A 24766-nucleotide genomic window follows, 5' to 3' on the forward strand; every position below is an offset into this window, starting at 1 on the left:
AGAATTGTTATTACATGGGGAATGCATGAAACTATTAAAACAGACATGTCAGGAGTGTTGAAAGGTCCTCTTTTAGTCCTCACTTTTAAAACAGCATTCTTATTTTTAAGTTTATTTCAACATTGTATTGGAAAGTTACTACACTCCTCAACATTAAAATTGCAACACCGAGAAGAAAATGTTGTGAAATTATGAAAGTTACAGGATTGATAGACATGTTAATAATATGCAAATGATAAAAAAAATGGAAACAAAATATTCAAAACACCTAGATGTATTCAATGTTGAGTATAAGCACCATGCACAGAAATACAAGCAATTACATATCTTGGCACATGACGTCAATGACGTTATTAATGGTTGTGTGAGGAATATTCTTCTACCATGCTGAATGCACTAAGGCATGCAAGGCATCAAGATCGGCTGCCGGCAGCTCCCTTTGCGATTGCAGACCAATGATCTCCAAGATGTGCTCGATGGGAGACAAGTCTGGATACACTGCAGACCATAGTGGCATTTTTATGCCATGTAAGCTGCTCACAGTATCGCACTTAACATGTAGTCTGGCACTGTCCTGTTGAAAATCAGCATCTTTGAGCAGTTTGAAATATTGTCTGTACCGCTGGTTTCACAACCAAAATGAATGTAACGCTGAAATGTTAGTGTGCTTGAAATGAAGATTAGAGGGGTCTGGCTACTCTACATTATTCCACCCCACATCATAATAATAGGAGTAGAACAGGAGTGATGTTCCCTTGCAAAGGCCTCTTCATGACGTTGCCCAGGTGGCCTCTAGACCAATCTCTGGTTATCTATGCATCTAAGACAAAAAAGGGACTCATCGCTTCCAAACAAATCTCGATTGCATGCTTGCTTTGCGCCAAGCTAACCTTTGAGAGCCATGGTGCGAGGTCAATAGTGCAAACGTCTTCTGATTATTTGTATAGACTGTGTTTGCCATCCTAGACTTGGGATGTGACATCCAATTTCACTTGCAGTACAGAATGGATCACTACATGCCATTCTTCTAATCCAAAAATCTGTCCATGCAGTGGTTCTCCTCTGCACATCTCTTGCAGTCATGCCAGTTTGTCGTTCGCCCAACCACCGGGACAAGCAACGTTGAACAGTACTGTCATCTTGATCTAGGTGCAAAGCTGCCAGAATTATAAACCAAGGTCTCTCAGTTTAAGGATTCTGTCCCTCTCAGTTTGTGGAAAGTGGCGATAACTGGCATATCGATGAACATCCCACATAACTTGATCAGATTTTTTAGCTTGGCTTTTATGCCCCTCCCACATGCCACAGATTGGAGCTAGGTGCTTAAAAATGTGAACATCTGCAGATGTGAGCGACAACTGCTACTTCCTTGATTTGCATAACCTTATGGCTTGTCCTTCTTGATGCTGCAATTTCAATGTTAAAGAAAGCGTATTTATGCAATAAACTAATAAACTGGTTCACATCTGGTGTTTTACAAACAAATACTTAAATTGCTTGGATTATATACATATCATTATAACTCACAACTGAATCTACTAAACTCACCGACTGTATACCAGCTTGCGTCAGTTAACTTATTGATAACAGCTTCCTGATAAGTTCCATCTGGACTTTTGATTTCTACCACAGCTCCAATCTGATAAAAAAAAAAAAAAAGTTACACTTTTAAATTAAAGCTGGACAAAATTAACCCTTTCAAGCCCTTTTTTTTTTCTTTTATGTTTTCGTTTTGCGCTCCCTGCCTTTCCAGAGCCATAACTTTTGTATTTGTCTGTTCACATAGCCATATCAGGGCTTGTTTGGAACAAAAAAGTCAAGTGGAAGACCCAAACAAATTTCATCAGCACTGAGCTGGAGGATCCAATTGGCTGTCCTTCAAGACACTGGACGATCCTCGACCCAAATTAAGGCCCTTACTGGTGCTGGCTGCAGCCTCATAACCATCAGACGGCATCTGAGACTGAAGGGCTTCAAAAACAAAAAACGTCTTCAAAGACCTCGTCTCCTTGAACGCCACAGAACTGCTTGTTTGGACTTTGCAAGAGAGCACCAAACATGGGACATTCAAAGGTCTAGGCAATCTAGCATAAGCAGGTCGGGTCCTGGCTGTGAGACACAGCTGGGACCCTGAGGAGAAGATGGGAGTGGTTTATCACCGCTCTTGCCCTCTCCTGTGCCGGAAGGAGAGGACTGCACCAGCGCAGGGGGGAGAGCAGGAAGCGGCCGAGCCAGGTGTAGGAGCAAAGCTGCAGGGTCTAAGGAGACCTTTTAATGACCTCCTGGTGCCAAAAATAAATTTAAAACAATCGTCACAAAACAGGGAACCCACTGCAATAATGAATTTTTTAGTCAGTTTTAATATTTAAGAAATAAAAAGCTGTAATTCCCAAAAATTTCTTTTTAATAAGAATTAGCGGTTTTCCCCCAAATCACAAACATTATTTTGGTAGTCAGAAGTTAGGGTTACTAAACCCCCACGTGCACAAAATCACTAAAAATAGTGATATTCAGGCCTTTTTTAGGCCCAGTCATGAAAGGCGGTAAGTAATATGTAGCCCAAAAAAGGTACCAATAGAATATACAGCTACCCCTGCAAAAAGCAAACCGTCACACAGCTCTCAGACAGAAATATAAAAAAAGTTATGTATTGACCAGCAGAATAAGGTTGTCATATCATTTTGGTGCACAGAGAACATCATAAAAATTAAACCACAAAAACCTTGGTGGAATTGCCATTTTTTCAATTTCACCCCACAAAGAATTTTTTCACATTACCAATGCAAGATATGATAAATTAAAAAGTAAAAATACAACTTATTAAATTAAATAAAACATAAAAAAACAAGCCTTATACGGCTGTATGAACGGAAAACTTTATTACAACTGGTGTTAAGGAAAACTGGCTTAGTTGCCTATAGCAACCAATCCGATCACACCTTTTTATGGAAATTATCAAACTGATTGGTTGCAATGGGCAACTAAGCCAGTTTTCCTTTACACCAGTTTTGATAAATCTCTCCATATTACTCTTGGATGGCTGAGAAGAAGAAACTATGAAAAAATATATATAAATAGACTTTAAGAGGGTTAAGAGTTAGATATGTATTAGGGAGGACAAGGAAATCGTAATCCAAAGCATTACTATAGCAACAGAGATCAGATCTTATTTTTGGAGAAAGTTGCAAGACAGATTTACACTGACCAGCTGAGCAGGCAATTATTGGGAAGGGCCTGTTTCTTCCTAAAAGTTGTTTGCTCGCCAATACATGTAAAGAGCTGCGTTTACATGAAGAGATCCCCTCTGTTGTTTAGAGTTGAGTAATGGTTACTAAAATACACATTCATTGTTTCTGGGCAGCAGATCAATGTTCACACAGCATTATCTGCGACCCACAAACCATGATTTAATGTACTGCATGAAAGGTTATTTTGTCTAATCAATGAACATTTTGTGTGTTCAGCAGGCGATTGTCAGCATATTTTCATGGGCCTATTATCAGGAATGAAAGTTTGTAGTAACGGTCTTTCCCAATAATCAGCCTGACAATTATGTGGTGTAAATCCGCCTTAAAGGGGTGTCTCACTTCAGCAAGTGGCATTTATTATGTAGAGAAAGTTATTACAAGCCACTTACTAATGTCTTGTCAGTACCCATGTTGCTTCCTTTGCTGGCTGAATTCATTTTTCCATCACATTATACACTGCTCATTTCCATGGTTATGATCACCCTGCAATCGATCAGCAGTGGTCATGCTTGCACAATATAGGAAAAAGTGCCAGCCTCTCTGGTGGCCGTAACAGTGGGAGCTCACATAGGCTGGTGCTTTTTTGTATAGTGTGCAAGCATGACCATCACTGCTGGATTGCAGGGTGGTCGTAACCATGGAAACGAGCAGTGTATAATCTGATGGAAAATCGAATCCAGCCAGCAAAGGAAGCAATATGGAAAATAAAAATACATTAGTAAGTGGCCTGTATTAACTTTCTCTACATAATAAATGATATTTGCTTAAGTGACACAACCCCATTAATGCTGCTCAGTTTAACGTAAATAAAGCTCACTCACTTCTATTCACTAACAAGCAGCAATCTTAGCAGTATTTTCTTGTTAATAATTATGACACCGTTAATATTAAAGAGGTTGTCCGGTCCCAAAATCAAAATTCTTTTTATGTGCTCCTAACACCCCTCACCATCCATCCATATGCCCCCAATACCTGTTTTTCATGTCTAAGCTTTCCTTCCTTCACATTATCCTGGCAGATCTGTTTACTTTCTTCCCTTCTCGTTTTGTTGAATACATAACTTTATTGATACACAAGCCTGGCTGCACTGCAGAGTGATGAGTCACAGGCTGGACACTCCCCCCACACTGCTATGCCTGTGTAACGTTATATTTCCCTACCCTCGTCACTTCCTGTCGCACCGGACACGACGTGAGGAGGTGTGCACAACGACAGGGTAGGGCAATTTCACAGCAGAGCGCACATACGCCGGGAGCCTCGCCAGTGGTTAGGGTAGGGAAAAATTACGGGCCAGTGCGCAGGCGCGGTGATCGAATGGATGTTCACAGCTGGACACCGGCCAACACTGCACATGCGCCGGGAGCCTCACCAGCGGTTAGAGAAGGGAAAAATGCGCGGTATGCAATACTGCCTGCTGAAGTGTGTATCTAATCCCCTCTTATATGATGCAGCCTGCTGAGCTGTGTATCTAATTCTTTTTTGTATGATCCTGCCTGCTGAACTGTGTATCTAAACCCTTATGCACACGACTGTATCAATTTTTCGGTCTGTGAGTCGCAGATTCGCTAAATAAGGATACTGTCCATGTGCCCCCAGCTTTTTTCTTTTTTTTTTGCAGTCCCATTGATTTCTATGGATTTAAGGTCTGCATTATGAGGACAAGAATAGGACTTTTTTTTTTTTTTTTAAGTACTGACACTGTGCTTTCCACATCCATATATTAGTGCAGCAAAAGATAGAACATGTCTTATTCTGGTCCTCATAATGCAGATCTAAAACCAATAGAACTCAATGGCCCTGGAAAAAAGGCACATCTCACACAGGCAGTATCCTTATTTAGCAGATCTGCTACTTGGAGAAAGCCGAACTGATTTTTTTTTGGTCCTGACTGCTGAAGGTTTTATCTTGGGTCATTCATGTGTGATACACATGAGATAAGACCATGATCAGCCTGGGAAACACGGTCCGTGTGTCGCCGCATCTCCCAGGCCTACAGCACTCTCCTGACCGAACTGACGATATGACAGTAATGTATGATACAGCCAGTCTCTTAGGCTACTTTCACACTAGCGTTCGATCGGATCCGTTCTGAACGGATCTGCTCATATTAATGCAGACGGTGGCTCCGTTCAGAACGGATCCGTTTGCATTACCATGAACAAAAAAAAAAAAATAATAATACTGTGTCAACTTCAAACGGATCCGTCCCCATTGACTTACATTGTAAGTCTGGACGGATCCGTTTGCCTCCGCACGGCCAGACGGACACCCGAACGCTGCAAGCAGCGTTCAGGTGTCCGCCTGCTGAGCGGAGCGGAGGACAGACGGAGCCAGACTGATGCATTCTGAGCGGATCCGTATCCACTCAGAATGCATTAGGGCTGGACGGATCAGTTCGGGGACGCTTGTGAGAGCCTTCAAACGGAACTCACAAGCGGAGCCCCGAACGCAAGTGTGAAAGTAGCCTAATATGGTCAGGGGAGCCGAGGTTAGCCTGGAAATTGTGGCTAAAACATGGACTGAGCCATGGATTCCTGGGCCGATCACAGTAGTTTGCATGATCCCCATCACTCATACTGAGCCACCATAACAGAGACATCCACGGCGTCCCCGCACTGTTAAGGGAGCACTGTGGATATCACTGTTATGGGGTCACTCTAGATGTTATCCACAGTGAGCCTGTGGCTGATAGCTACACTGTCACTCATGTACAGCTCTTACATCGCGCTCTACATGAGTCAGTACAGGCTTCACATAGAAGCCTGTACACTCAGAAGACGGCCAGCGGTCCCGGCGCATGCGCAGTAGTGTGCAAGTGACGGGACCGAAGAAGGCTGGCAAGAGGGGGTGATTTCATTAATGATATTCCGTCTCCTGCCTCAGTCAGGAAACAAAGAGGACTGTGCTGGAAAGGAAGACTTCAAAACGCTTCAGGAGTAGTCACGTGACCGTGAAGAGCATCATAGGAAGGGCTGTGCTGTGGAGGGTAAGTATTAGTGCAATCAATCTTCCCTCCACGGGTTATGAAGATGGACAATTTTTAAGTAGTGGCCGGAGAACCCCTTTAACCACTTCAACCCCGCTAGCTAAAACCCCCTTAATGACCAGGCCACTTTTTACACTTCTGCACTACACTACTTTCACCGTTTATCGCTCGGTCATGCAACTTACCACCCAAATTAATTTTACCTCCTTTTCTTCTCACTAATAGAGCTTTCATTTGGTGGTATTTCATTGCTGGTGACATTTTTACTTTTTTTGTTATTAATCAAAAAATGAAATTTTTCAAAAAAAACGACATCCATATATAAATTTTTCGCCAAATTTATTGTTCTACATGTCTTTGATAAAAAAAAAAATGGTTGGGCAAAAAAAAAAAATGGTTTGGGTAAAAGTTATAGCGTTTACACACTATGGTACAAAAATGTGAATTTCCGCTTTTTGAAACAGCTCTGACTTTCTGAGCACCTGTCATGTTTCCTGAGGTTCTACAATGCCCAAACAGTAGAAAACCCCCACAAATGACCCCATTTCGTAAAGTAGACACCCTAAGGTATTCGCTGATGGGCATAGTGAGTTCATAGAACTTTTTATTTTTTGTCACAACTTAGCGGAAAATGATGATTCTTTATTTTTATTTTTTTTCCTTACAAAGTCTCATATTCCACTAACTTGCGACAAAAAATAAAAAATTCTAGGAACTCGCCATGCCCCTCACGGAATACCTTGGGGTGTCTTCTTTCCAAAATGGGGTCACTTGTGGCGTAGTTATACTGCCCTGGCAATTTAGGGGCCCATATGTGTGAGAAGTACTTTGCAATCAAAATCTGTAAAAAATGACCGGTGAAATCCGAAAGGTGCACTTTGGAATGTGGGTCCCTTTGCCCACCTAGGCTGCAAAAAAGTGTCACACATCTTGTATCGCCGTACTCAGGAGAAGTTGGGCAATGTGTTTTGGGGTGTCATTTTACATATACCCATGCTGGGTGAGAGAAATATCTTGGCAAAAGACAACTTTTCCATTTTTTTTATACAAACTTGACCAAGATATTTTTCTCACCCAGCATGGGTATATGTAAAATGACACCCCAAAACACATTCCCCAACTTCTCCTGAGTACGGCGATACCAGATATGTGACACTTTTTTGCAGCCAAGGTGGGCAAAGAGGCACATATTCCAAAGTGCACCTTTCGGATTTCGCAGGCCATTTTTTACACATTTTGATTGCAAGGTACTTCTCACACATTTGGGCCCCTAAATTGCCAGGGCAGTATAACTACCCCACAAGTGACCCCATTTTGGAAAGAAGACACCCCAAGGTATTCCGTGAGGGGCATGGCGAGTTCCTAGAATTTTAAAAAATTTTGTCACAAGTTAGCGGAAAATGATGATTTTTTTTTTTTCCTTACAAAGTCTCATATTCCACTAACTTCCGACAAAAAATAAAAAATTCTAGGAACTCGCCATGACCCTCACGGAATACCTTGGGGTGTCTTCTTTCCAAAATGGGGTCACTTGTGGCGTAGTTATACTGCCCTGGCAATTTAGGGGCCCAAATGTGTGAGAAGTACTTTGCAATCAAAATGTGTAAAAAATGGCCTGCGAAATCCGAAAGGTGCTCTTTGGAATATGTGCCCCTTTGCCCACCTTGGCTGCAAAACAGTGTCACACATCTGGTATCGCTGTACTCAGGAGAAGTTGGGGAATGTGTTTTGGGGGTGTCATTTTACATATACCCATGCTGGGTGAGAGAAATATCTTGGCAAAAGACAACTTTTCCAATTTTTTTATACAAAGTTGGCATTTGACCAAGATATTTATCTCACCCAGCATGGGAATATGTAAAATGACACCCCAAAACACATTCCGCAACTTCTCCTGAGTACGGCGATACCACATGTGTGACACTTTTGCGCATCTAGGCTGCAAAAGTGCCCAAATTCCTTTTAGGAGGGCATTTTTAGACATTTGGATCCCAGACTTCTTCTCACGCTTTAGGACCCCTAAAAAGCCAGGGCAGTATAAATACCCCACATGTGACCCCACTTTGGAAAGAAGACACCCCAAGGTATTTAATGATGGGCATAGCGAGTTCATAGAAATGTATTTTTTTGGCATAAGTTAGCGGAAATTGATTTTTTTTTGTTTTTTCTCACAAAGTCTCACTTTCTGCTAACTTAGGACAAAAATTTAAATCTTTCATGGACTCAAAATGCCCCTCAGCGAATACCTTGGGGTGTCTTCTTTCCAAAATGGGGTCAGTTGTGGGGTGTATGTACTGCCCTGGCATTTGAGGGTCTCCGCAATCATTACATGTATGGCCAGCATTAGGAGTTTCTGCTATTCTCCTTATATTGAGCATACAGGTAATGAGATTTTTTTTTCCGTTCAGCCTCTGGGCTGAAAGAAAAAAATAAACGGCACAGATTTCTTCATTCGCATCGATCAATGTGGATGAAAAAAATCTCTGCCAAAAAAAAAAGGAGGGGAAAGGCGTCTGCCAGTACATAGGAGCTCCGCCCAACATCCATACCCACTTAGCTCGTATGCCCTGGCAAACCAGATTTCTCCATTCACATCAATCGATGTGGATGAATAAATCATTGCCGGGATTTTTTTTATTTTTATTTTTACATACAAAGTGTTTGCCAAAGCATAGGAACGCCGCCTCCTCCTCAGCTCGTATGCCTTGGCAAACGTATCTGTTACTGCAGAGTAGAAATCTCATCTTGCAGCGCCGCATACACCGACTTGCGTGTAATCTGACAGCAGCGCAATGCTTCTGTCAGAATGCACATCAGTGCTGCAGCTAGTCGATCGGTTGGTCCACCTGGAAGGTAAAAAAAGAAAAAACCAGGCCGCAACGCAATAATTTTATTAACTTTGGAACAGAACATATAAACTTTAACTTTTTGAACTAAACATTAACCTTTTTGCTTACTGGTGTTTTTTTTTTTTTTTTTTTTTTTACCTTTGTAGAACAAACCTCTCCTTCCCCATGGGTCAATGTGCAAAGCGCAAATCGCCCAAAGATGTGGCGAAGTGCGTTATGCACTTTGTCCCAGGTGAAAGGAGAGGTTTGCAGCAGCTGTATGTGAATGGGCCCTAATAGCCCTGTGTGCCTGTCCTGGTGAGATGATCCCTATGCTAGGTGTACCTGTGTGTGGTACTTCCGGAAACACTCTCCAAAGCATAGGGCAGGGTGGTCAGGACAGTCAGGACAGAAATAGCGGGTGTCACGCCTTATTCCACTCCTGCTACAGACACGACATTTTTTTCGGGGTGGCGGTCGGTTTGAGGTACCAGGAACGACACTGGGGAAATGTCGCTCGTGTAGACGGCTAACTACACTGGTGGATGGGGCCACGGAACCTCCTGGGTACAGGAGGTTCGCGATGATCTCTTCCTGAAATTTGAGGAAGGATCCAGTTCTCCCAGCCTTACTGTAGAGAACAAAACTATTATACAGAGCCATTTGAATTAAATATACAGACACCTTCTTATACCAGCGTCTGGTTCTGCGGGACACTAAATACGGAGCCAACATCTGGTCATTGAAGTCCACCCCTCCCTTGAGCAAATTATAGTCGTGGACTGAGAGGGGCTTTTCAATGACACGGGTTGCTCGCTCAATTTGGATTGTCGTGTCTGCGTGAATGGAGGAGAGCATGTAAACGTCACGCTTGACTCTCAATTTCACCGCGAGCAGTTCTTCGTTACACAGTGCGGCCCTCTGCCCCCTTGCAAGAAGGGTGGTAACGAGCCGTTGGGGGAAGACCGCGCAACTAGTTCGCGCGGTGCCACAGGCGCCAATCCGTTCTAGAAACAAATGCCTAAAGAGGGCCACACTTGTGTAAAAATTGTCCACATAAAGATGGTACCCCTTGCCGAATAAGGTTGACACCAAGTCCCAAACTGTCTTCCCACTGCTCCCCAGGTAGTCAGGGCAACCGACCGGCTCCAGGGTCTGATCTTTTCCCTCATAGATCCAAAATTTGTGGGTATAGCCTGTGGCCCTTTCACAGAGCTTATACAATTTGACCCCATATCGGGCGCGCTTGCTTGGGATGTATTGTTTGAAGCCAAGGCGCCCGGTAAAATGTATCAGGGACTCGTCTACGCAGATGTTTTGCTCAGGGGTATACAAATCTGCAAATTTCAGGTTGAAATGGTCTATGAGGGGCCGAATTTTGTGGAGCCGGTCAAAAGCAGGGTGGCCTCTGGGACGGGAGGTGCTGTTATCACTAAAGTGCAGGAAACGCAGGATGGTCTCAAATCGTGTCCTGGACATAGCAGCAGAGAACATGGGCATGTGATGAATTGGGTTCGTGGACCAATATGACCGCAATTCATGCTTTTTAGTTAGACCCATGTTGAGGAGGAGGCCCAGAAAAGTTTTAATTTCGGAAACTTCGACTGGTTTCCACCGGAAAGACTGGGCATAAGAGCTTCCCGGGTTGGCGGATATAAATTGTGTGGCATACCGATTTGTTTCGGCCACAACTAAGTCTAAGAGCTCCGCAGTCCAGAACAGCTCAAAAAATCCCAGGGCCGAACCGATCTGAGCTGTCTCAACCCGAACTCCAGACTGGGCAGTGAAAGGGAAAACTACAGGTGCGGCTGAAGTTGGGGACTGCCAATCAGGGTTTGCCAGCACCTCAGGGATTCTAGGGGCTCTACGGGCACGTCTTTGCGGTGGCTGCGACGGGGTCACTACTGCTCGCGCCACCGTACCAGCTTCAACTGCCCTTCTGGTGCTCGCCACTTCACCAGGTTGTACGGCAGTGCTGGTACTAGGTCCAGGAAGGGCTGCGCTGCTGGTGTATGCCTCACCACGTAATCCGACAGCACCAGCCCCACTCTGCTGCTCTTGAAGCGGATCCTGCGCAACCTGCGGTCTAGCGACACGGGGCCGGGTACGCCTGGTGCTATCAGGGACCTCAGCCTCCTCGTCCGAACTTTGGGTCAGAGAGCCACTGCTTTCTACAGGTTCGTATTCTGACCCGCTAGATTCTTCAGATGAGGGTTCCCATTCCTCATCCGACTGGGTCAGAATCCTGTAGGCCTCTTCAGAAGAATACCCCCTGTTTGACATTTGGGCAACTAAATTTAGGGGTATTCCCTGAGACTACCCAAGAAAAAAAGCAAGCCTGTCTTACAAAGGGGAGGCTAGCGAAGTACCGGAGGCCGCTGCGGTTGATAAAAAATATCAAAACTGATTTTTTTTTTTATCGCCGCAGTGCGTGTAAAGTGAATGTGCAGTGATCAAAAAAAAATATTTTTTTTGTCACTGCGGTGGGGCGGGCGTGGGTGAACGCACGTGTGGGCGACCGATCAGGCCTGATCGGGCAAACACTGCGTTTTGGGTGGAGGGCGAACTAAAGTGACACTAATACTATTATAGATCTGACCGTGATCAGTTTTGATCACTTCCAGATACTATAAAAGTACAAATGCTGATTAGCGATACGCTAATCAGCGAATAAGGGACTGCGGTGCGGTGGGCTGGGCTCTAACTAATCGCTAAACTACCTAACCAAGGGGCCTAAACTATACCTAAAACCTAACGGACAATACCAGTGAAAAAAAAAAAGTGACAGTTTGCACTGATCACTTTTTTCCTTTTCACTAGTGATTGACAGGGGCAAGAAGGGGTGATCAAAGGGTTAATTGGGGTGCTGGGAGGTGATCTGGGGCTAGTATGTGGTGTTGGTGGGTACTCACAGTGATGTGTGCTCCTCTGCTGGAACCAACCGACCAAAAGAAGGAGCAGAGGAGCACAGCAGCCATATAACCACATCATATTTACTAATATGATGTGGTATCTGGCTGCTGATTTGTTTTTTTGAAAATCATCAACCTGCCAGCCACGATCATTGGCTGGCAGGTTGATAACGAACTTGTCCTTTGAATTTTACCGGCCCGCGATGCGCATGCGCGGGCCGGCTTTCCCCGAAATCTCGCGTCTCGCGAGAGGACGCACGGGCGCGTCCACCCAGAACAACACGACCGCCGCAAAGACGCAATCCTGCGTATGGCGGTCGTGAGCCGGTTAAAGGCGGTTTCCCAGGTTCAGAATATTGATCACCTACTCTCAGGTTTGACCATTTATATCAGATCAGTGGGGATCCAACTCTCCTCATTCCCACGGATCAACCGATTGAAGGGGCTACAATGCTTGTGCAAGCATCTCCAGGGTCTGATATTTGTGGCCTGTCCTGTGACTAGGCCATCAATATCCTGAATACAGAAAACTTGAATAAATCTATCTAATTTATATATATTCCAACTTGATTTTCCTTGAAGCATACAGTACAATATTTAAGACAACTTTATAGATGAAATGCTAGCAACAAGGCTACATTAAACAAGCACTTCCACAAAAATTCTTAGTCTCTGGCCAATTAGAAAGGTACATGATGTAAGCTTTTTACCAGAGGCTTTAGTTGTGAGTTGTCCACTTTATTGGTTCTCAGCTGTGTCATGTGATTGACTCTCTGATTCTCGGACTCAACAGTCGACATTTACTAAAAGGTTTTACGCCACTATGGCATAAAAAATGTAAAAAGTTATGGCGTTTATTGTGCAATAGATTGTGACTTTTCTGAATTCCCAATAGAAGGGGTGGGGCTTAGCAGGAAAGGCAGGGCTTTGTGCTGCCCGCCAAATTACTATAACTTTCGCCAGAAAATGGAGTACATTATAGCGAAAGTCTAAGCCAGCCTGTAGCTGGCACAGACTTCAGTATCTGGCGCAGAGCAGTGCGCCTAATTTACTAAGAAGCGTCAGTCTTTTAATAAATCAGGCGCATCTCACACCAGTGCAGGGGGATCAACACTGGTATGATACAGTTTTGATAAACGTTCCTTAATTACATGTGGACACCAAGTCAGTTTTAGTCAGAGCAAACACTTTTGTGTGTTTTTAAAGATAACAATTGTAAAGATAGTTACCTTCAGTGGACCTTTAACATGATCATCCTGAACCTCTGCAATTGTGGCATCCCTTCGAAATGTTACCTATGGGATACGATAAATAGGAAATAGATTAATGATTTACATATAGTAACTGTAAACAGGTACACTGACGAGAAGGGATAAGCGAATCAACCTCTGATGAAACATCCAAAGTCGGTTCTCATAAAATGTTGTTTAATACTGTATAGAGCAGGAGCTCCATACAGTATTACAATGCATTGGCTCCGATAAGCCTTAGTTATTGCTTTGAACTTTTGACTTTCAGGCTCCCCATCTCGCCTTCCACTACAGCTTCGAACAGGAGACTACCATCATTTTATAGACAATCATCTTGGCTTGTAGTAGATTGTGAGATATGGAGCCTGAAAGTCAAAAGTTCAAAACAAAGTCATATCTGAAATAACATATAAGACCCATTCTGTAGCAAAAAGGGGAAATATTTTTCATAGCTTACTTTTATGCCAGCCTTTCAGTGGTTGATGTTACAGGTCTGAAGACTATACAATCAATAACAAGATGTCCCACCCTTGCCGTCTACTTGTTCAGTTTAGCCCCTTAGTACCCAACCATTTTTGCAAAACTTTATGTGCTAATAACAATGAAAGCCATTCTGAGACAGTTTTTTTTTTTTGTGACACATGGTACTTCATAGTAATATAGTTTGTAAGGCTAAGAAAAGGACACACAGTACATCCATCCAGTTTAGCCTGTTATCCTACAAGTTGATCCAGAGGAAGTTAGTGGTACATTTGAGTCGACATGTTTTACCTTTATTTATTTAAAAAATAATAATAATTACAGAAAATTTTGAGAAATTTGCTATTTTCTAAAAATAGTAATACCTCATAAAATAATTAATAATTAATAATATTATATGTTGGCATTATTTTGTAACTTTAATTTTATTTTCAAGAAATGCATGAAAATGAATTTAACCCTTTCCCGCATTATCACGTACATGCCACATCTTCACATGAATGTACGTGATGGGATCAGGCCCGGCTGTTACTAGCAGGACCCCTGCTGCATCTCTGCCGGCATTGGTGTGTGAGGTGATGCCAGAGGATTAACCCTTTCACGTGTGGCGGTCAGGGGGTCGATAGCTGCCATAGAAGCCCCGATGCCTTACACAGGCATCGGAGCTGCCAGCCTACGGAAGCCGAGGAGCTCCAACCTGAACGCTGGGTCTCCTAGGCAACTGTCGGCATCTTTCTGTGTGAGACGCTGACAGTTCAATTCAGTACAATACAGAATGTATTGTACTGAATTGAAACAGGGATCGAACCCTGAAAAGAGAAAGTCCCACAGTGGGACAAATATAAAAAGTTATAAGAAAAAGTTTCATGTAAAAAAATAAAAAATAAAAAAGCAGCCTTTTTCCAAAATAAAGTAAAAACAAAATAAAACTAGGGGAAAAAATAGTAGGCATAACCGCTTCCGTATAGACCGACTCTATAAAAACATCACATGACCTAACCCCTCAAGTGAACACTGTCAAAAAAGAGAAATAAAAACTGTGCTAAAAAAAATTAATCACGAAATCACCAAGCGATCAAAAAGGCGTATGCCTCCCAAAATAGTATCAATCTAATCGTCACCTCATAGCGGAAACATTTTTTTGCTTCTACCTAAAACAATCGCCCAGAAAATAAAAAAGCTATAGCTCTCAGACTATGGAGACACCTAAACATAATTTATTTTTTGTTTCAAAAATATTAGTGTATAAAACTTGATTAAATAAAGTCGACATTAGGTATCGCCGCGTCCGTAATCACGTGTTGTGTAAAAAAATCAAAAAAAAAATCACATGACCTAGCCACTCAGGAAAACACCGTAAAAATAAATAAATAAAAAATAGTGTCAAAAAAGCCATTTTCGGTCACCTTACATCACAAAAAGAGTAATATCAAGCGATCAAAAAGTTATACACACCCCAAAATCATATCAATCAAACCATCATCTCATCCCACAAAAAATGAGACCCTAGCTAAGACAATCACCCAAAAAAAATAAAAATATATGGCTCTCATAATATGGAGACACTAAAACATGATTTACTTTGTTTAAAAAATGCTGTTATTGTGTAAAACTTTAATTTAAAAAAGTATACATATTTGGTATTGCCGCGTCCGTAATCGCCTGCTGTATAAAAATATCACATGACCTGACCGCTAAAGTGAACATTGTAAAAAAAAAATTTTAATAAAAATATGGTACGCTACACCCTAACGCTGGGTTCAGACCTGAGCGTTCCGAAAGGAGCGCTCTGTATGCGCGCTTGTACGGGCGTTTACAAGCGCGCATACAGAGACAGGCGTGTACACATTGTCGCGCGTTCCCGAAAGTCTATTGTACGGGAACGTGCGACAAACGCTCAAAAAAAGGGTCAGGTACTTGTTTGAGCGTCGGGCATTTTACAGTGCGATCGTACGCGCTGTAAAACGCCCAGGTGAGAACCATGCTGATAGGGAAGCATTGGTTTCTCCTTGTTGTGCGTTTTACAGCGCGTAGGAACGCGCTGTAAAACGCTCAAGTGTGAACCCAGGGTAAAGGTATGGGAGTGGATCTCTACCATTCATAAATCCTTTGCTGTACCATCCCCTCTTCTCCAAATTAAAGATGTGATCTCTCTTGCCCCTAAAGCACTTAGAGAGACCGGTCCTCTCACGGCCAGATCATCCTCTACAGATCTGTTGGACACAGAAGGCTGCACCCCCTCAGAATTGGTGCTGGGGTCAACATTGGGTATTCCTCCTTCACATAGTTTACTCCTCTACTCCCTCAGAAAGGAAATCAATTACTGGGCTAAATCTTTTAATACTCGAAAACCCCTTGATTGGTTTGAGAGTCTATTGACTTCCTCTAGATACCCCACTAAACTGATCTCCACTCTGTATAAGAAACTGGGTCTCCCTTCCCCGGATGTCAAACCGGCTGCAATAAGCCTGTGGGAGAAAGATCTAGAGAGGCAATTCTCACTGGCTGAGATTAATAAACTCTTCAGAATTCCACACAAACTTTCCCAATGTGTCCGTATTGAAGAAAATGGATACAAAGTTTTGTCCCGGTGGCAGAAAACCATGGATAGGATTTCTCTTTATTTTCAAACCATACCAGACCTATGCTGGATATGTTGAACTGATAGTGGCACGTTTATCCGTATATGGTGGAAGTGCCCTCTTATAGCTGCTTGGTGGAAAGAGATCTTTCTTCTGAGTAACAAAATTTACCACTCAAATTTCCCTTGCTCTCCTGAAATAGCCCTCTTATCCTTTGGCAACCGGGGAGGTGACACTCATAAAGCATCCCTTTTCCCCTTCTTAATCTCAGCTGCCCGCCTATCACTCTGGCGCTCTTTTGATATATCCAGCGTTGACCATTGGATTAACAAAGTAGACAAATGTTTGTCTGGAAGAGATCTCACATTGGTAACTTCATTCTAGAAATACTTTCCTCTTAATCTGGACTCTGTAGAAGCATTTTAATTAAAAGATTTGTGTGCAACAGTCTCCACAGTCACCGGACCTGAACCCAATTAAGATGGTTTGGGGTGAGCTGGACCGCAGAGTGAAGGCAAAAGAGCAAACAAGTGCTAAGCATCTCTGGGAACTCCTTTAAGACTGTTGTAAGATCATTTCAGGTGACTACCTCTTGAAGCTCATCAAGAGAATGCCAAGAGTGTGCAAAGCAGTAATCAAAGCAAAAGGTGGCTACTTTGAAGAACCTAGAATATGACATATTTTCAGTTGTTTCACACTTTTTTGTTATGTATATAATTCCACATGTGTTAATTCATAGTTTTGATGACTTCAGTGTGAATCTACAATTTTCATAGTCATGAAAATAAAGAAAACTCTTTGAATGAGAAGGTGTGTCCAAACTTTTGGTCTGTACTGTATATTGTTTCATCTGCACAATGTATCATTTTGTGTAAGATGTTCTTGTGGTGCATGCGGTCTGGCCCGGCATGCTCCATTGTACGCATTTTTTGCTGGGGATTGCCGTTGTCTGCGGACCGCATGCGGAGGAATTGCTCCCCCGGTTATAGACATGCTACGGTGTCTGGGTTTGGAGCATTTTCAGGCCAATTTTTTTCAAAAATCATATGTACCCTAAAATAGTACCAACAAAACTGCCACCTCATCCCGTAGTTTCCAAAATGGGGTCTTTTTATGAGTTTCTACTTTAGGGGTGCATCAGAGGGTCTTTAAATGTGACATGGCCCTCCAAAACTATATGGCATTTCTTTCCTTCTGCGCCCTGCTGTGTGCCCATACAGCAGTTTACTATCACAAATGGGGTGTTTCTGTAATCTACAGAATCAGGGTAATAAATATAGAGTTTTGTTTGGCTGTTAACCCTTGCTTTGTAACTAGAAAAAAATTATTATAATGGAAAATCTGCCTAAAAAGTGAAATTTTGAAATTGTATATCTCTTTTCCATAAATTCTTGTGGAACACCTAAAGGGTTAACAAAGTTTGTGAATACCTTGAGGGGTTTTAGTTTCTAAAATGGGGTCATTTTTGGGTGGTTTCTATTATGTAAGCCTCACAAAGTGACTTCAGACCTGAACTAGTCCTTAAAAAGTGAATTTTGGAAATGTTCTGAATTTTTTTTCAAGATTTGCTTCTAAACTTCTAAGCCTTCTAACGTCCCCCAAAAATAAAATGGTATTCACAAAATGATCCAAACAAGAAGTAGACATATGGAGAAAGTAAAGTAATAACACATTTTGGAGGTATTACTGTCTATTATAAAAGTAGAGAAATTTCAGTTTGGAAATTTGCAAATTTTTCAAAATTTTTGGGAAATTTGGCTTTTTTTATAAATAAAAATTCAATTTTTGACTCTTTTTTACCACTGTCATGAAGTACAATATGTGACGAGAAAACAGTCTTGGCCTGGATAAGTAAAAGAGTTTTAAAGTTATTACCACATAAAGTGACATGTCAATTTGCTAAAAATGGCCTGGTCCTGAAGGTAAAAACTAGCTTGGTCTCGAAGGAGGACGAAATAAGTTCTGAAGTCACTTTGAGGGGTTCACATAATAGAAACAAAGCCATAAGTGACTCCATTTTACAAACAAAATCTGTCTAAATATTCAAAACTCATTTTAGAAACTTTGTTAACCCTTTAGGTGTTCCACAGGAATTAAAACAAAATGGAGCTTGTATAATATGAAGCACTCCAGCCACCTATAGCAAATACAAGTCCACACCGGGTGCTCTGCTTAACCCAGCACTGACAGTCTTTCAAACTTGCAGACGTGGGTGTTCTTTTTACCGCATTGTGCCAATATTGTATGTGAGTGAGCAATAAAAGTCATACTCACAAGTTGCTGGCACAAACTGGAGATGAAATTTCATTTTCTTTAAGATTTTACATTGTTAGCACTTTTTCCTGTAAAACAGAAAACCTGACTACCCTGATTCTATAGTTTACAGAAACACAGCATATGTGGTCATAAACTGCTCTATGGGCACATAGCAAGGCTCGGAAGGGAAGGAGCGCCATATGGCAGGTGGCCAACCTGCCTCTGAGGGGTTGTCAGTTTGTGGCAGAGAACAGGAGCCCATGACTCTGGACCCTAACGTTCAGCCTCATAGGCTGCAGGCCACACAGTAAAGGTGCAAACTTTATAATGTAAAACACTATAGTGGAAATGCTGTTTTTCTGCTATCATTCCCCACAAAAAAAGTTACTAAAATATAATCGATAGGTTATATGTATGTTACAATAGTGCCACTGAAAGATATAACTCATCCCACCAAAAAACAAGCCCTCATACAGCTACAATAACAGAAAAAAAAAAAAAGTATGGCTTTTGGAACGTGACAAAAATACAGCAATTATGACCATATTTAATGAATGGCTGCAGTAACTTTGTGGTTCAGTTTTGTGGTTCTGTAAACTTCTATTTCTTTTACAGCATACAAGAAGGTAAATATAAGATAAGAAATCAAATAGCATATTGTCCATTGACACAATTTAGTAAGCCTCCTACCTTAACTTTCACAAGCCTTTTTGTTGCCTTTATTTTGGCTTCACAGAATGCACCTCTGTATTTAGCACTGACATCTGTGCCAACCGAAAGGAAAGGAGGTTCATCTAGAGACTGTAAGGAGAGATTATTATAAAATTTAATACAGTTGACTTGTTACACTTAACAATACAAATATTTAATAATAATAACAATGCTAATACATATTACAGGTTGCAAGGCAACACAAGTATCTTCTAGTGGTGTCAGTTATGGGGGGTATAGCACAGATTCCTCCCACCCCCTCAAAACCTATTATAGATCGATAGACTTATACATCTGTTAAATGAAAAAATCTAGACTGTATATTTTCCTGGCTTATAGGAGTCAGTCACACTGATAATGCAGTCTGATCTGCAGGCAACAGGTTATAGAGCAGGAGGAGCTGAGCAGATTGATATATACGGTAGCTTTGTTAGAAAAGTTCCAGTAAAAACTGTAAAAAAAAATTCCATTTAACTTTCTGTGCTTAGGAGTCAATTAGGCAGTCATATTAATGATTGACAGCCTTCAACTTTCTGCACGACATTAATGAGGTCGGCTGGGCACCACTGGTTTCCTGTCATATAAAGGGCAGTCTTTGGTTTGCATTCCGTTTTTTTTCCCCTATGACTTGGTTACCAGAACAAGCCACTCCCTGTCAGGCATGGTGAGACCACAAACAAGTATTTTTTATGGGGCATAAATAAAGTTGTTAGTAAGATCATCAATAAAATGAAACCGGACAACCCCTTTAAAGGGAATCTGTCACCAGTTTTATGGTGTCCTAACTAAGGGCAACATAAAACTAGTGACAGATCCCCGTAGCAACATGCCGGGTCACTTTGTTTAATTGACCCAACTATCTTAAAAAAAAATGCTAAACAGCTGTAGCACCTGCCGCACAAGGCCCATATTCATGAGCTCCTGGCTTTCCCCGCCCACCTGCTGAAACCTATCAGAGGCAGGTGGGCGTGGAGAGCCGTGAGCTCATGAATATGAGGACTCATCGGCATGTGCTGAAGCTGTTAGAAACTAGCAGTAGAAAACTAGTGAGAGATTCCCTTTAAGGGTAGATTTACACATGGCATAATTTTACACCATAAAAAAATCTGCTGTAAAACCTGCATGCCTTTATACGAGCTGAGCCCACATACATATATAATGGTCCCCGCCTCCCACACATCCCTGCTAGTGCCAACATTAATAAGAAAAAAATAAAATACTTCATCCACTTAACCCACAGAGGACCCGCACCGTACATGTACGGCGCAGATGTCCGTGACTAAAGGACCAGCGCCAAAAATGTATAGTGCTGTGATCGGATGGGTGCAGGAGATGCGCCCACCCGATCCGTCATTCACTGATAGCCGGACCCCTGATGCATGCATCAGCATTGGTGAATCATTGTAAAGGGGATCAAACCCCCAAAAGTTAAAGTCCCAGAATGGGACAAAAAATGTTAAAAAGTAAAAAAAGAATTCTAAATATCCATTTGTCAAAATAAAGGGAAAAAAAATGTAAAAAAATAGGGAAAAATGTACACATATTAGGTATCACCGTGCCCGTACGGCTCTATAGAACTAACACATGACCGAACCCCTCAGGTGAACGTCAAAAAAATTAAATAAAAACTGTGGTAAATAAATAAAAAAATTGGTCACCTTACATTACTAAAAGTGCAACACCAAGTGATCAAAAAGGGCGTATACCCCCCAACAGTGTACCAATCTAACAGTTACCTCATTCCACAAAAAATTAGCCCCTACTTAAGACAATCGCCCAAAAAATAAAAATAAACTATGGCTCAGAAAATGGAGACACTAAAACATTGTTTTTTGTTTTTTGTTGTTTAAAGTATTCTTTTATTGTGTAAAACTTAAGTAAAAAAAAAAAAGTATACATATTAGGTATATTGCCGTGTCCGTAACAACCTGCTCTATAAAAGTACCACATGACATAACCCCTCGGGGGATCACCGTAAAAAAAAAAAAAAATTATTGTCACCTTACATCACAAAAAGTGTAGTAGCAAGCGATCAAAAAGTCATATGCACCACAAAATAATGCGTATTAAACCATCATTTCATCCCGGAAAAATCATACCCTACCTAAGACAATCGCCTAAAAACTAAAAAACTATGGCTCTCAGAATATGGAGACACTAAAACCGGATTTATTTTTTGTTTAAAAAATGATATTGTGTAAAACTTACATAAATAAATAAAAAAATCATCTCATCCCGAAAAAAAATTGCTTTCAGAATGTGGAGACACTTAAAAATAATTTTTGTTCGAAAATGTTTTATGTAAAACTGAAACAAACAATAGTCATATTTGCTATTGTCGCGTCCATAACAACCTGCTCTATAAAAATACTGTACCGCATGTTCTAACCTTTCAGATAAATGTTGTAAATAACAAAAAGTAAAAATTGTGCCAAAACAACTACCTACTTGTTACCTTGCCTCAGAAAAAGTGTAATATAGAGCAACTAAAAATCATATGTACCCTAATATAGTACCAACAAAACTGCCACCTTATTCCGTAGTTTCCAAAATGGGGTCACTGTTTCTACTCTAGGGGTCAAAAAAACAGTCCAGCAAAATCTGCCTTCCAAAAATCGTATAGAGTTCCTTTCCTTCTGCACAATGCCGTGTGCCCATTCAGCAGTTTACGACCACATATGGGGTGTTTTTGTAAACTACAGAATCAGGGCCATAAATATTGAGTTTTGTTTGGCTGTTAATCCTTGCTTTGTTGGTGGAAAAAAATTAATTAAAATGGAAAATCAGCCAAAAAAATGAAATTCGGAAATTTCATCTCTATTTTCCATCAATTTTGGTGGAACACCTAAAGGGTTTACAAAGTTTGTAAAATCAGTTTTGTATACCTTGAGGGGTGTAGTTTCTAAAATGGGGTCACTTTTTTGAGTTTCAACTCTAGGGGTGCATCAGGGGGTCTTTAAATGTGACATGACAGCTTAAAATTATCCCAATAAAACCAGCTTTCCAAAAACCATATGGTGTTCCTTTCCTTCTGCGCAATACCGTGTGCCCGTACAGCAGTTTATGAGCACAAATGGAGTGTTTCTGTAAACTACAAAATCGGGGACATAAATATTGAGTTTTGTTTGACTGTTAACCCTCGCTTTGTGTCAGAACCTCCCAGGGAGCCAGTAGTGGGATGAGGAACCCACTGGCAGTAAGCAGCTGACAGCCCAGAACGCGGTACAAGTTTAGGGATAATCCAAGAGGCGTAGTTAATGTCCAATCCGGGTCGAGGCAGGCAGCGAAGGTTCAAGGCGGAAGACAGTCCAGGGGTCAGTAGCCGGGAAGGATACAAAGAAACAACAGGCAATAGAAGGATCTGCAGGAAGGCTAGGTGTTCACCATAAGGTGGAATAACTCAGCTATGAACCAGAGCTCAGGCCAGGTCTTTATAGCCAGGGAAGGTAGGAACCACCCTCCCCAGGAACCAATGGCAGGCGAGGAAGGTGGAAGGTGTGTACTGGGAATCTCCCTCAGCCGGATAATGCAGGAACTGTATGCACCCGGAAATGTGCGAGCAGCCTGTGTACTGCGCACACGCCGTGCACCCGCACCTCGGGCACCAAGTGTTCTACCGAGCTGAAGGGGAACCCGTGCCCTGCGCCGTGCCCGTGGTCCCAGAGTAGGGGTAACACCCCCTGCTTCCTGACAGAGCCCCCCACCAAGGAGCGGCCTCCGGACGCGACCCTGGGAAGGCCTCTCGGGGTGAGCCCGATGGAACGCCCGCACCTTGGCGGTCGCATGGACATTCCCCAAGGGCTCCCAGGAACGCTCCTCGGGACCGTACCCCTTCCAGTGGATGAGATACTCCAGGACCCCACGCCGGCGGCGGGAGTCCAGGATCTCCTGGACTTCATACTCATCATCGTTATTCACCTGGATGGGAGGTGGTGGAGCAGGTGCCCAGTCCGGGAACGGGTTGGCACGGTGTGGTTTCAACAAGGACACGTGGAATACCGGGTGGATTCCCAGGGAAGTAGGCAACTGGAGCTTGGCTGCAACGTTGTTGACCATACTCACGATCTCAAAGGGACCAAGGTAACGGGGTCCCAGTTTTCGGGAGGGACAGGACAGCTTGAGGTGCTGTGTGGAAAGCCACACCTTGTCCCCGTCTTTGTACCTGGGGAATTCTGTGCGTCTACGGTCTGCCTGCATCTTGTGCCGCTGCTGAGCGGCCCGGAGTTGTTGCGTTAGGGTCCGCCTCAGTTCTCGTAGGAGCCGGAGCCGTTGAGCTACTTCAGGCACTGGGACATCAAGGGGGAGATCCGGGAGAGTTGCGGGATGATAGCCATAGTTGGCATAGAATGGTGAGAGCCCGGTGGAGGAATGAAGCTGATTGTTGAAGGAAAATTCCGCGAAGGGGAGATGGCTCACCCAGTCGTCTTGTAGATGGGATGTGTAACAGCGAAGGAACTGTTCGAGGGTTTGGTTGGTCCTTTCGGTCTGCCCATTGGACTGGGGGTGATAGGCAGAAGACAGGCTGCGAGTGATATGAAGGCTACGGCAAAACTGGGTCCAAAAGCGGGAGGTGAATTGTGAGCCCCGGTCTGAGACGATGGAATCAGGGAGCCCGTGCAACCGGAACACGTGTTGGAGAAACAACTCTGAGGTTTTTTGGGCCGTCGGGAGACTGGAGGTCGGAATGAAGTGGGACATCTTGGTACATCTGTCCACCACCACCATGATGGTGGTACAGGCTTGTGAAGGCGGTAAGTCCACAATGAAATCCATGGCTATGTTGCGCCATGGAAGGGTTGGCACTGGCAGAGGCTGTAATAACCCAACAGGTTTTGAGGTGGGACGTTTGTAGAGTGCACACACGGAACAAGACTCTATGAAGGAGCGTACGTCGGCTGCCAAAGAGGGCCACCAAAACTGACGTAGGATGCATTCCGTGGTGTTGCGCCTACCTCGGTGGCCTGCTGTGGGGTGGTCATGGTGATGCTGTAGTACAGGCAGTCGCTGGGAGACTGGGACATAGATCCACTGTTGGTGGTAACAAAGCCCCTGCTTCATTGGCAGATGGGCTGCCTCCTCTGGAGCTGGCATGCTGGCCCATCGGATCCTCTCGATCAAGGAGTGTTGGGTGGCTAGAAAGTATGCGGCTGGCAGGATCGGTTCCGGAGGTGCAGGATCGGCCTCGGAGGAGCACATACGGGACAAGGCATCACCTTGCCGTTCTTGGATCCCGGTCGATAGGTAATCTGGAGGCGAAAACGGGAGAAAAAGAGAGCCCATCTGGCTTGTCGAGGACGCAGTCGCTTGGCACTGCGGAGATATTCGAGGTTGCGATGGTCGGTGTACACCACCACAGGGTTTTCGGCTCCTTCCAGCAAATGTCTCCATTCCTCCAGGGCGTCCTTGATGGCGAGCAGCTCCCTCTCACCCACATCATAGTTGCGTTCGGCCCCGGTGAGTTTGCGGGAATTAAAGGCAACGGGATGGAGAAGCTGCTTCTCCCCTTGGACCTG

At 43.1% G+C, this 24766-nt stretch overlaps 1 protein-coding gene across 1 annotated transcript in view; it reads right to left on the bottom strand.

The window, feature by feature from the left end:
* ARID4B (AT-rich interaction domain 4B) overlaps nucleotides 1-24766 on the bottom strand; it is a 387064-nt gene that overhangs the window by 241942 nt on the left and 120356 nt on the right. The window contains exons 3-5 of the mRNA XM_044290640.1: nucleotides 19233-19343; nucleotides 13204-13269; nucleotides 1549-1639 (exon numbers count right to left, since the gene is read on the bottom strand). Coding sequence (XP_044146575.1) covers nucleotides 1549-1639; nucleotides 13204-13269; nucleotides 19233-19343 — 268 coding nt within the window. The remainder of the gene's footprint in view (nucleotides 1-1548; nucleotides 1640-13203; nucleotides 13270-19232; nucleotides 19344-24766) is intronic.

This window comes from Bufo gargarizans, chromosome 4 (assembly GCF_014858855.1).
Source record: "Bufo gargarizans isolate SCDJY-AF-19 chromosome 4, ASM1485885v1, whole genome shotgun sequence".
Classification (NCBI taxonomy): Eukaryota; Metazoa; Chordata; class Amphibia; order Anura; family Bufonidae; genus Bufo; species Bufo gargarizans.